Source organism: Podarcis melisellensis (assembly GCF_964234715.1).
Source record: "Podarcis melisellensis genome assembly, chromosome: 3".
NCBI classification, from domain to species: Eukaryota; Metazoa; Chordata; class Lepidosauria; order Squamata; family Lacertidae; genus Podarcis; species Podarcis melisellensis.
This window is the reverse complement of record NC_138530.1, coordinates 1,423,782-1,437,269: the sequence shown is the minus strand read 5'-3', so window position 1 is coordinate 1,437,269 and position 13,488 is coordinate 1,423,782. Positions and strand designations below refer to the sequence as shown.

Sequence of the window (13,488 nt, the reverse complement as noted above, 5' to 3'; positions counted from 1 at the left end):
GAGAGCAGAGTTCCGAGACTTCCGCCGGCGGCGGCGGCTTCCCGGAAGTGACGTTCCCCCTCACGTTCCATAGAGTTAGGAATAATCGGGAAGGGCCCCTCGGAGGCCGTGCGGCCTAGTGGGCTCTTTGAGGAGAGCGCGGCGCCCGGGTACGAGCCTGGGGTTCAAATCCTCTCACCTCCGGCATGGCCAGTCGCCACCTCTCGCCTCGGGTACGAGGAGCCCGTGTGGGGACCCGTCAGGCATTTTGGACTACGACTCCCGTCGTGCCCTGATATTGGAGTCGCCGCAGGGGCTGATGGGAGTTGGAGTCCGAAAGGAGAAAAGCGGTGGGCGGGAAACGGATTCGCCTTGCGAGGCCTACCTCGCGGGGGTGTTGTGTGAGGGGCGAAGCGCTGAGGAAAGGAGGTCCGCGCATGTTGTTTATAGGAGGAGGTCGGGATATAAAATTAATATTAGACTCATAGAATTGTATGTTTGGAAGAGGGCGCAAGGGTAGGTCGACCCCCCGAAATACGGGGATTTTTTTCGAACCATGACCCTGGGATTCAGAGGATCATGCTCTACTAAATTATTATTATTATTATTATTATTATTATTATTACGCTGCCCTTCCCAGTTCAGGAAACCGGACCCAGGGCGGCTAACAACAAATTTAAAACACTTAAATGATGCAACAAAAAACAGCATAAAATACAGTATAAAATGTGAACAATAAATTCAGAATTCAAAAATCAATTTTTTTTGGGGGGGGGGGGAATCCATCCGATAAACATTGGATGATCACCAGGGCTAGCTGGCTAAATTAGTCCCATTTGGGCCAGTGAGGAGACCAGGGGAGAATTAGCTGTGGGATCCCAGAGCGGGTGATCTTCATAAAAAGGGAAGGAAGGGGAATAAAAGATCAGGCTGAATTCAAATTAAAGGCCAAGTGGAACTGCTGTGTCTTACAGGCCCTGCGGAAGGAGGTTAAATCCTGCAGGGCCCTGGTCTCCTGGGACAGAGCATTCCACCAGGTCGGAGCCACCACTGAGAAGGCCCTGGCCCTGGGGGAGGATAGTCTGACTTCCTTAGGGCCCGGGACCTCTAAACTATGGTTATTCATGGACCTTAAGGTCCTCTCCGGGCAGACCAGGAGAGGCAGTCCCATAAATACGAGGGCCCTAAGCCACAAAGGGCTTTAAAGGTCAAAACCAGCACCTTGAACCTGACCCAAAACTCCACCGGGAGCCAGTGCAACTGGTAAACCACTGGGTGAATACGCTATTTTAATTATTATTTTTAAAAAAATATGCTGGCTGAACCCTTCATTGCAATTAAAGGATTGTTTTTCCTTTTTTTATTTTACATAAATTATTGATGATAATAATTAGAAATAAATGATCCCCAAGAAGGGCACAATAAAACAATTATAATAATGCAACAATAGACTTTCCATGCTCATTCCATGCCCATGCATGGCACATGGTTTCCCCGCAGAAAATCCTGGGAACAATTTACAGAGCTACAATTCACAGGAAGCGTAACAAACTACAGTACCCTTGAGGCTTTCAGAGGGGGAGAGAATAAATGTGCGAATATTGGGTTTTGAATCTGTTGGATGCACTTAATCTGCCCTTGGTTTTTTTTTAAAAACCAAACAATACCCTAAAACGAGGGCATATGAGAAACAAATACCAGCAGCAATGACGGAAATGAATATACTTTAATTTAATTTTATCTTCAGTCCAGCAAGATCCAGAATGGGCTGTAACTAAGATGTCCAGGGAAATAGCCTCACCAAGGGTTCAAAATAGCCTTGGGTCAGCACACTTGAGGGAGTTTAGGGTGAGCTCAGGGTGGCAAAAGTGACACCAACCTATGCAAGAGCCAGCGGGGTGTAGTGGTTAGAGTCCAGGTCCAGGATTTGGGAGACAACTGGGTTCAAATCCTCCCACTCGACCAGGAAGCTCCCTAGGTGACCTTGGGGGCCAGCTCTGGCCTGCCTTTCAGCCTGGCCTGCCTCACAGGGTCGTTGCTGGGATGAAAGGGGGGGGGGAGAAACAGGTTCACCTCCTTGGGCTCCTTGGAAGGAAAAGGTGGGTTATAAATGCAAGGATTGTACTGGAGTAATCAGCTGCGCATTCGCCAGGTGGGGTGGCGCACACCAGGGCACCGCGCCAGCCCAGTCCTCAACGCCAACATTGCTGGGCACAAACTCACGGGGTGCAGAGGTTTGGTTCAGGCATGGCCGCTGGAGGCAAGCAGGGCCGTGATGTGCCCTTGCAGGGAGGGACGCAGCACAGCAGGCAGGACAGAACGGGGATCCTTGCGCCCCCAAAAAACGTGCCCCAGGGCTCAGGCTCCCCTGCCCCCCCAATGCTGTACCCCTGGCCACGCACTTTCATAATCTTCTATCATGTCACCTCTCACTTGCTTTTTCTCTTAACTAAAAATCCCCAAACGCTGCAGCCTTTTTTCGTAGAGGAGTTGCTTCACCCCTGGATCATTTCGGATGCCCTTTTCTGATCCTTCTCCAGCTGTATGATGATGATGATGATGATGATGATGATGATGATAATAATAATAATAATAATAATAATAATAATAATAATAATAATAATAATAACAATAATAATTTATTTATACCCTGCCCATCTGACCGGGTTTCCCCAGCCACTCTGGGCGGCTTCCAGCAAAATATTAAAATACAATAATTCACCCAATATTAAAAGCTTCCCTAAACTGGGCTGCCTTCAGATGTCTCCTAAAAGTCAGATAGTTGTTTATTTCCTTGACATCTGCTGGGAGGGCGTTCCACAGGGCGAGTGCCACTACCAAGAAGGCCCTCTGCCTGGTTTCCTGTAACTTGTCTTCTCACAGGGAGGGAACCACCAGAAGGGCCTGGGAGATGGACCTCAGTGTCCGGGCTGAACGATGGAGGTGGAGATGCTCCTTCAGGTATACTGAGGCCATTTAGGGCTTTCAAGGTCAACACCAACACTTTGAATTGTGCTCAGAAACCTACTGGAAGCCAATGAAGGTCTTTCAAGACCAGTGTTCTGTGGTCCCAGTCACCAGTCTGGCTGCCGCATTCTGGATTAGTTGCAGTTTCTAGGTCACCTTCAAAGATAGCCCCACATAGAGCGCATGGCAGTAGTCGAAGGAGATACCAGAGCATGCACCACTCTGGCGGGACAGTGTGCGGGCAGGGAGGGTCTCAGCCTGCGCACCAGATGGAGCTGGTAGACAGCTGCCCTGGACACAGAATTAACCTGCGCCTCCATGGACAGCTGTGAGTCCAAAATGACTCCCAGGCTGCGCACTTGGTCCTTCAGGGGCACAGTTACCCCATTCGGGACTAGGGAGTAGTTTCCGGGTCACCTTCAATGTCATACCCTCCCACATTTCTCCGGTGAAAACAGAGACTCCTATTCCATACCCTCCCACATTTCTCTGGTGAAAACAGGAACGTCCTAAGGAAAATGGATGCGGGTGGCGCTGTGGGTTAAACCACAGAGCCTAGGACTTGCCGATCAGAAGGTCGGCGGTTCGAATCCCCGCAACGATGGGGTGAGTTCCCGTTGCTCAGTCCCTGCTCCTGCCAACCTAGCAGTTTGAAAGCACGTCAAAGTACAAGAAGATAAATAGGTACCGCTCCAGCGGGAAGGTAAACGGCGTTTCCATACGCTGCTCTGGTTCACCAGAAAGGGCTTAGTCATGCTGGCCACATAACCTGGAAGCTGTACGCCGGCTCCCTCGGCCAATAAAGCGAGATGAGCGCCACAACCACAGAGTCGTTGGCGACTGTACCTAATGGTCAGGGGTCCCTTTACCTTTAAGAAAAGCAAGACATTCCTTTTTCAAATGAGAAACTTGGATGGCTTCTGTCCATCTGGGAAAGAGGGAGCCTTGGCGGGTCTGCAATACCCAGCACAAGCATGCTTGAGTTTCAGGTCCTCTCATTTCAGAATTGAAAACTCAGCTGTGGGGCACAAGCCACTCTTGGGGGTCAGGGGGCAGTTGCCTCTCAGCCCAGCCCAGCTCAGAGGGCTGGATGAATGCCACCCATTCTGCTGCTGGCTGACTGATCACAGAGAGGCCCTGAGCCAACCAGGGTGGACTACAGAAGACATTTGTGATGCAAGCGTTACCTCGGGAGAAGGGGGCCTGTGAACTCCCTGCCTGGAGTCCGGCCAGAGCAGCTGCCTTGCCCCAAGACCATGCTGGCAAACCTGCTGGATGCCATCCCAAATAGCTGCCATCTGCTGTTGCTGCTGCTGGTGGTGCTTTTGTTGCTGTTCGCCGGTAACTGGGCTGCTGAAAACGTGAGAATATCCTGGGTAAGTAAGGCTCAGCCTTTGGACCCAGGTGAGATCTGGGGTTCTGGTTCTTGGCACCCAGAACGGCATAGCCTACCAACCGGTTGCTGCTGGACTCGCTGCCTCAAGTGGGAGAGAGTTCCACAGTCTTTACTACGCTGCATGAACAAGGGCTGCATTTTTTCTGCCCTGAATCTCCCAACATTCAGCGTTGTTGAACGTCTACGAGTTCTAGCATTGTGAGAGAGGGATAGAATTCAAGTTCCAAGAAAGGAGATTCCGACGAAACATTTGGGAAAACTTATTGATGGCAAGAGCTATTTGACAGTGGAACTGGTGGACTCTGCTCAGCTTTAGCTGAGATTCCTGCATTGCAGGGAGTTTGAATAGATGACCTTTGGGTCTCTTCCAACTCTAAGATTCTGTGATTCTCCCTCTGCTTTCTCCATGCCGTGCATAATTTTAAAAACTTTTAACAAACTATTCTGGCACCTCTTATGTGCCTTTTCTTTTAAAAAAGTCCCAAATAACAACAACAACCACAACAATAATAATAATTTATTATTTATACCCCGCCCATCTGGCTGAGTTTCCCCAGCCACTCCAACAAAACACTAAAATACAATAACCTATTAAACATTAAAAGCTTCCCTAAAAAGGGCTGCCTTCAGATGTCTTCTAAAAGTTTTGTAGTTATTGTTATCTTTGACATCTGGTGGGAGAGTGTTCCACAGGGCGGGTACCACCACCTAGAAGGCCCTCTGCCTGGTTCCCTGTAACTTGGCTTCTCGCAATGAGGGAACCGCCAGAAGGCCCTCAGCACTGGACCTCAGTGTCCGGGTAGAACGATGGGGGTGGAGATGCCTCTTCAGGTATACTGGACCGAGGCCAGTAAATGCTAAAACCTTTCTTCATATAATATGACTAAAACAACTGTTTAGTTTTCCTGGCTAAACATGTTTAGCTCCCTTGGGAGGTGGTGGACCAGGGGCACCAACTATGGGGGTCTGTGGGTGCCTGAGGTCTCTCGAGATCTTGGAAGCTGAGTTTCGGTACCACTGGAAGTCAGGTTCCAAGGCTGGGGGGGACGGGGACCTGGGACCCAAGTTGTCTCCCCTGTGGTGGACTCTCCTTGGAGGTTTTTAAACAGAGGTTGAATGGCCATCTGTCATGGATGTTTTTAGCTGAGATTCCTGCCTCGCAGGGAGTTGGACTAGAGGACCCTTGGGTGCCCCAACTCTACAGTTGTATGAAACTAGCCCTCCCCTCACTTGTGATTCCTAGCTGCAAGGCGCTTTCAGATGCAGATCACCTCTGACAGTGGAGGCAGAGGGACAGATCCATCTTTGCGCTCTCTTTGCACCAGCATTTCTCCTGGCTGGACAAAATGACCCTTCTCTCCTCTCTCCCTCTGTGCTGTTCTGATGCTTTCAGAGGAAGCAGTGAGAGCCAATTCTTTCAAAGAGGATTGGACAAATTCATGGAGTAGAAGGCTATGGATAGCTCCCAGCCACAATGGCTCTGGTCTGCCTCCACATTCAAAGGCAGGAAGGCTTGTGAATTCAAGCTGTTGGGATCCAGAAAAGGCAAAGGTGCTCTTGGGCTCAGATCCTGCGTACGGGTTTCCCATAGAGGGATCTGGGTGGGCCCTGTGAGAGCAGGATCCTGGGCAAGATGATCCAGCAGGTGCTTCTTATGTTCTTAAGTGGGGGAAAACAAAACAAAAACTGGGGGGAACCTGAAGCACACCAAGACTAACAGGGCCGGCACTACCATGAGGCAGGGTGAAGCAGCGGCCATAGATGGCAATTAGGGTAGGACAGGGGACGCAGGTGGCGCTGTGGGTTAAACCACAGAGCCTAGGACTTGCCGATCAGAAGGTTGGCAGTTCGAATCCCCGCAACGAGGTGAGCTCCCGTTGCTCGGTCCCAGCTCCTGCCAAACTAGCAGTTCGAAAGCACGTCAAAGTGCAAGTAGATAAATAGGCACCGCTCAGGTGGGAAGGTAAACGGCGTTTCCGTGCACTGCTCTGGTTCGCCAGAAGCGGCTTAGTCATGCTGGCCACATGACTCGGAAGCTGTACACCGGCTCCCTCGGCCAGTAAAGCAAGATGAGCGCCACAACCCCAGAGTCGGCCACGACTGGACCTAATGGTCAGGGGTCCCTTCACCTTTAGGGTAGGACAGAGCTCTGCCTGTGTGACATGCAACCTGCCCTGAACCAGGCCGCTGTCCTTGGGGTGTAAGGAAGGATGCTGAAATAAGATTCAGCCGTCTGCCTGGGAGGAGGAAACTCCTTGCACTTTGCTTCAGGCGGCAGAAAGCCTTGGACAGGCCCTGCAGACTACGAAAGGGATTCAGTCCCGCTCACCGTTTCCTCCCCTGCCTCTGTTGCCACCGCCTTGCTTTGCCTTCAGCTCTGTTCTTTTTGCCTTGCTATTCTCTGACAGGTTCCTCCTTGTCTCAAGAAGAAGCAGACCAAGCACCCAGCAGCATGGATAAGTAAGCAGCGGGCGCCCTCCCACCTTCCTGCCCCCTCCCTGTGGCAGCCGGGATGCTGCTGCTTGCGCCGCCACGCGGTTCACGGGCTCCTCCTTGCCTTTCTTTGCAGCACCTTTAGAAGGAGCAAGAGACATCAGCACAGACACGGAAGTGAGATGGAACACAAGCACAGAATCGGGAAAGAGGTGAGCCTCGATTCCTGCAGTGCAGGGGGTTGGACTGGATGACCCTGGGGGGTCCCTTCCAACTCTACAATTCTATGATTCTATGAAAAATCAGACAGGCAGCATCATCTGTCCCAGTTCCCCAAAGGAGTGTAGACACCGAGAGTCATCTAGACCATGGGTAGGCAAACTAAGTCCCAGGGGCCGGATCCGGCCCAATCGCCTTCCAAATCGGGCCCACAAACGATCTGGGAATCAGCATGTTTTTACATGAGTAGAATGTGTCCTTTTATTTAAAATGCATATCTGGGTTATTTGTGGGAACTGCCTGGTGTTCTTACATGAGAAGATTCTGTGCTTTTATTTAAAATGCATATCTGGGCTATTTTTAGAGGATAGGAATTTGTGAGAGCCAGTGTGGTGGTAGTGGTTAAGAGCGGTAGTCTCGTAATCTGGGGAACCGGGTTCGCTTCCCCGCTCCTCCACATGCAGCTGCTGGGTGACCTTGGGCCAGTCACACTTCTCTGAAGTCTCTCAGCCCCACTCACCTCACAGAGTGTTTGTTGTGGGGCAGGAAGGGAAAGGAGATTGTTAGCCACTTTGAGACTCCTTCAGGTAGTGAGTGATAAAGTGAGATATCAAATCCAAATTCTTCTTCTTCATTATTTTCTTTCAAAATATAGTCCAGCCCCCCACAAGGTCTGAGGGACTCTGCTGAAAATGTTTGCTGACCCCTGATCTAGACAGACCACTGGCTTGATCCAGCACTCTTATTATGTTCTTATGCTGCCCTGCTTCTCTGGCTTTTTTAGGTCTTGCGAGACCCTGACCTTGCATCGCACTCTGCACACCTTGGACAAGAACATCCAGTATCTCGCCTGGCAAATGCAACGCATCAGCGGCACGTAAGGCACTCCTAGACAACACCATGCGCTTGCAGTACGAGGGGCTTGCAGATCCGACCTTCCTTGGCACAGAGACGCCTTCACGCACGCACACACACACCGGATGCCCTCCAGATTATTACCATTTTAATATTTGTATGCCGCTCTTCATGCATAGATCTCAGGGCAGTTCATGGCAGAAAAGCGAAAAGTGAAAACACAATGTCACTTATTGGATTAAAACTCCCATGGTCCCTGACCAGGGGCCACGCTGGCTGGCAGGAGTGCCAGCTTGGCCCTGTGACCGTGGGTGCCTGGGGCCGTGGGTGCCATGCAGTGTGTGTGGCCCTCGCACTGAAATTTGTGGGTGCCCGGCCCCTTCATGGTTGGGCACTCAGGGCCCCAGGGTGGTGGCAGCTATGTTGGCTGGGGCTGGTGAGAGTTGGCGTCCAACAATGAGAGTTGTTTGACAGTGGAAGAGATTCCCTCGGGATCTGGTGGATTCACCCTCCTTGGAGGTTTTTAAGCAGAGGTTGGATGGTCAGTTGTCCTGCATTGCAGCAGGTTCGACTAGATGACTCTTAGCGTCTCTTCCAACTCTAGAATTCCTTGCATTAGGACTATTCTTTGAAATAATAATAATAATAATAATAATAATAATAATAATAATAATAATAATTTTATTATCTATACCTTGCCCATCTGGCTGGGTTTCCCCAGCCACTCTGGGTGGCTCCCAACAGAATATTAAAGACACCATTAAACATCAAACATTAAAAACTTCCCTAAACAGGGCTGCCTGTTTAAATACAATAATTCATCCAATATTGAAAGCTTCCCTAAACACGGCTGCCGTCAGATGTCTTCTAAAAGCCAGATAGTTGTTTCTTTCCTTGACATCTGAGCCCATATAGCATGGGTGGGCAAACTAAGGCCCGGGGGCAAGATCCGGCCCAATCGCCTTCGCAGTATGGCCCGTGGACGGTCCGGGAATCAGCATGTTTTTACATGAGTAGAATGTGTCCTTATATTTAAAATGCATCTCTGGGTTATTTGTGGGGCCTGCCTGGTGTTTTTACATGAGTAGAATGTGTGCTTTTATTTAAAATGCATCTCTGGGCTATTTGTGGGGCATAGAAATTCGTTCATTTTAATTTTTTTTCAAAATATAGTCCAGCCGCCCACAAGGTCTGTGGGACAGTGGACCAGCCCCCTGCTGAAAAAGTTTGCTGACCCTACCATATAGAGTCCTTTTGCAGGTTCTCTGTCGGTAAGAGAAAACCACAGAGGCCAATCAGAGAATATTGAGAAGCAAAGCAGCTAGTAAGCCTGATCTTTATTAAACTGTTGCAGCAGGGTCCCCACTCCCCACACGCAGGAGTAAGGAGAACACAGAACAATGATGTGCAAGCCCCTATATAGACTTTTGAAATTGCCTACCCCGTAGTGTAAGATCACCCCCCAAAAACATCATACATACATCACAGGAGGAGGCGGTCTACAGCTGAACTCCTGCCTGCCAGGATACCTGATAATGGTCACTGGTTGCATTACCTGAGCAGCCTGGCCATTCTTTGGTGATGGGAAATACTTTAGTTCCTGAATCCAGGTCACAGGCTCACACTATTCATACACAAATACTCCCTTAAGACAGGATTTCCCAGCGAAAAGACAATGAGAAGGCTTTCCCCATTTGCCTCCCTTCCTGCAGTGGAATATTTGAGGTTTATTGGGAGAGTTGAAATGCCTTCAGGATTGCTCTCCCGTACTATTTCAGACACATGGCCTTCTCGGTAGTGGCACCCGCCCTGTGGAACGCCCTCCCATCAGATGTCAAAGAGATAAACAACTACCTGATATTTAGAAGACATCTGAAGGCAGCTCTGTGCAGGGAAGTTTTTAATGTGTGACATTTTTATGTATTTTTAATCTTTGTTGGAAGCCGACCAGAGTGGCTGGGGATACCCAGCCAGATGGGCGGGGTACAAATAAAATATTATTATTATTATTATTAAGTGTGCATTTATGAGTATTTTTTCTATATCTGAGTCCATAACATTATAACATTCTGTTGCTGGTGACAAACAAGACGAAGTGAAAGAAAACCTGTTCTTACCTCCTTCCTTTGCCTTTCTGTCTCTCCCACCTGACCCCCTCCAGGATCTCGCGGACCCCGTCCAATGTCTCCATGGGGTCCGTCACCTCCATCTGCAGCTGGGGCCATTCCTCAGGAGGAGGAGGAGGAGACGTAGAGGAGGAAGAGGTCGAAGTTGACACCACCTGCTATAGCTGGTCAGCTGTGCCCCCCTCCCTGGCTCCTACCTCCCTGGACAAAGCAGCGGCAGCCCCAGCAGCTCATCTCCCCAAACCCCCCAGGGTGGTCTGCCACCAGCCCCACCCCTGCCCCAAGCAGGACTCCAGCCTGTACCAGAAGCGGCTGCAGGGGCAATGGGGGAGCACCACGCCCTGCTCGGACTCCACCACCAGGCGCATCTGCACCCCCCCTCCCTGGCACCCCGCAAACAAACACCCCAGCGGCCCGGCCCCCCCACCGAAACCGCCCAACAGGATCGGCTTCCTGGACTACAAGTCCCAAGAGCTGCTCAACTGGCACGTCCACACCAAGCAGCGCCAAAAGGAAGAGGACAAGGTGCTGGCAATGCTCTCTCGCAGGGACCCCAGCCCCAAAGGCAGGGCCTGGGTGGTCAGCCTCGAAGCTCCCAAAGGTGGGGTCCCTCAGTGGGCCGCCAGCCCGCAGCTGCCCACGGGTCAGAGGTCACGCAGCCGCACGCCCCCTCAGCCCCACCCGGCGGGCCGTCAGAGCCCACCCAAGATCCTCCACGTGCGCAGCCCATGCCCCAGGCCCCCCACACCGCCCCGGGAAGAGCTACTGACTCCCCCCATCCTCGTATGCAAGACCATGAGTCACAGCAGCCTCCGGGGCCTGGCCGCGGGCGAGGTGGGCAGCGAGGCTGCCAAGGAGGGGCTGGAGACCCTACTTGGCCTCTTCGGTCCTGGCAAAAGCCCCCTGGCCAAGGAGCTGAGCAGACCCGGCACCCCCAAGGAGAAGGAGAGGGATGTCGGGGGCAGTCGGAGGCCCCACAGCAGCCCCAAGGAGACCAGAGCCGCCAGCCCAAAGGCCAGAGCCGCCAGCCCAAAGGCCAGAGCTGCCAGCCCAAAGGCAAGAGCCGCTAGCCCAAAGGCCAAGCCCCTGGAGATTGAGATCAGTGCCACCCTGGACCGCAAGGTGCGCCGCCTGAGCTGGGCCGACGCCACTGCACCCGAAGCCCCCAGGCCGCTGGCAATCCGCGACGCGATGAGCACCACCCGCCCGCCAGTCCTGGACCCGTTATTCATGTGCCAGGCGCAGCTGGAGATGCCCTGCTTGGCCCTGGGCCCAGCCAAGCTGCAGCAGGAGGTGTGCCAGCCTGCTGTGCCGCCCAGCAAGACCCCGTGCCTGGCTCATGCGCTGGTGGAGTCGCTGGACCAGGACCAAGCCGTGCAGGACTTGCACCAGGCCCTGGCCAAAGGGCTGGGGAAGGGGCGCGGCCGGCCGTGCGTGGAGTACCCCGTCTGCCTGCTGTGCGGCCGCTGCACCCCCTACTGCCCCCACCCGCCCACGCGGTACAGCCCTTCCCTGGTGGTCTACCCCCGGCTGAGCGTGCGCGAAGGCGAGGTCCACATGGGCCTGGGCTTCTTGCTGAAGATCAAGCGGTCTGAGGCCAACGAGTGGGGGCTGGTGTGCAAGCCGGACGCCTCCCGGACGCGCCCGGGCAAAGAGGGGCTGCCCTCCAAGCTGGACAGGAGCAAAGGCAAGCGGCGGAAGAGCAAGGCAGCCGCCCCCCAGCCTCGGGAGCCAGAGAAGGTTGTCCGCCTGCACAGGCAGCAGTCGGCAGAGAGGCTGGACACGAGGCCTAAAAACCACGGCCGAAGCGTCCCGAAACCCGTCCCGCCACCGAAAATGAAGCCCGAGCCGGAACTCCGAATGCCGGCCCCCAGCACGGTGCTTGCCGTGCCCCCCAAGAAGCGCCCCAACATCCTAAAGCGGCTGCTTCTCTGCATCAAGAATGTCTGGGCGAAGGTGCGAGGCAAACCCGTCAAGCCCCCCAAGAGGCAGGGCTCCCCGCCTGCCCTGCCCAAGTCCCCCGAGAGGCCGTGGTCCCCTTCGTCCTCTCCCGACGACTCCAAGCCCCCAAACCACGAGGGGATCTTGCTCCACAGGGAGGACTCTCTGCTCACAAATATAAATGCCTTGGAGCCCAGCCCCAGGCAAAGTTCCCGGAGGGTGTCCCTGCAGCTCGGCACGCCCAAGGCGCCACGGAGCCCGCAAAAGTCCGGGGCGCTGAAGAAATTGTCCAGGCAACCCTCCCCGGTACAATTCAAGAAGGCCTCGTCCAAGCAGAAATCCCACAGGAGCAGCGCGCCCTAAGGGCCTTAGCAAAGGCGCTCAGCCCGCTTGCCTTGGCGTGGAAAAGGCTCCGTGGCCAGAGGGCTGGGGAAGGGACTCTCCCACAGGGACCTTTGCTTTCCTTATCCTACTCCACAGGCGGGACACAGCTGGTCTGTGTTGCTTCGTTCCAGGCTGCAAATAAATTGGCTGGACGTTTACATCTCTGTTCTCCCATCCTCTTCCCTCACTTTCTCTGTGAGGTTGCGGGTGGGGGGTGTTGGTGGGAGCGGGGCAGAGAAACAGGCCAGTTAGGTCAGCATCCTGTTCTCAAAGTGGCCAAGCAGATGCCCCTTTTGGGTGTTAACGGAGAAATCTGAGGGCTCCCTTGGACAAAAAACAAGGACCCCAGCCAGGAATACCAGAGCAAAACAGCAGCCAGGAGGCTTGGTCTTTATTGAAGACTGTCGACACAGGACTCCCACCTGCCACCAGGGGGAACAATATGGAAGCCCCGAACAAAAGAGAACCCAAACTTTTATTAGCTGCTAATCCCCATGTTACACCCCCACACACACCAGTGGCGTAGCGTGGGGGGTGCAGAGGGGGCCGGCCGCACCGGGCTCAACATCTGGGGGTTAGGGTTAGGGGCGCAAATCCACGGGTTAGGGGGCACAAATTACTTGCCTTGCCCCGGGTGCTGACAACCCACGCTACGCCACTGCCCCAAACTACATCACTCATCCATCATGAAAGGGGAAGTCTGGTGGCAGTAATCTGAGCATCCTGGACCCTGCCCCATGGTTCCCCTTGCCCTCCACCAAACACCCTTCAAGTGTCACAAAAGAGATAATTTCATTTCCCTGTTTCCCAGCCAAGTTCATCCCACCCTTTTGTCTTCATCTGGGTTTGTTATTTCTGGCATGGCCACCTGTCTGGCACTCAGGTATCAGGAGGCCAGGGATTATCCCTCAGGCAGAGGGGCTGCTGAGGAGCTGAGCTCACAGGTCTATAGGAATTTCTGAAGTTTTCCCAGTGAGCCAGTACAGAGATCCATTGATCAGTGGATTCTTACATTTGGTATTGTGCAGCAAAGGCCCTTTGAATAGATAGGAAGAAACTGTGATGAAGTGTTTTGTGGGGAAAAGTCACAAAAGTGGACATTTGTTTCTGAGAGGACATTTTTTTCTGAGTAAGCAAGCAGAGAAGCAACAGCGACCCCCTCTGAGATCATTTGGAAGGGATCTCCAA

General features: G+C 52.9%; 1 protein-coding gene across 1 annotated transcript; it reads left to right on the top strand.

The window, feature by feature from the left end:
* Positions 1-3,865: 3,865 nt before the first annotated feature.
* Positions 3,866-12,458, top strand: LOC309365634 (uncharacterized protein). Its single transcript, XM_081903879.1, has 5 exons — positions 3,866-4,322; positions 6,751-6,802; positions 6,912-6,987; positions 7,779-7,871; positions 10,011-12,458. Exons 1-5 carry the CDS (start codon positions 4,203-4,205, stop codon positions 12,277-12,279), a joined length of 2,610 nt encoding a protein of 869 aa, XP_081760005.1. The 5' UTR covers positions 3,866-4,202; the 3' UTR covers positions 12,280-12,458.
* The last annotated feature ends 1,030 nt before the right edge of the window (positions 12,459-13,488 follow it).

Coding starts and splice junctions, on each gene's coding strand:
- LOC309365634 (XM_081903879.1), top strand. CDS start 4,203: ATGCTGGCAAACCTGCTGGATGCCATCCCAAATAGCTGCCATCTGCTG. Junction 4,323..6,750: donor AAAACGTGAGAATATCCTGG/GTAAGTAAGGCT, acceptor ATTCTCTGACAG/GTTCCTCCTTGTCTCAAGAA. Junction 7,872..10,010: donor ATGCAACGCATCAGCGGCAC/GTAAGGCACTCC, acceptor GACCCCCTCCAG/GATCTCGCGGACCCCGTCCA.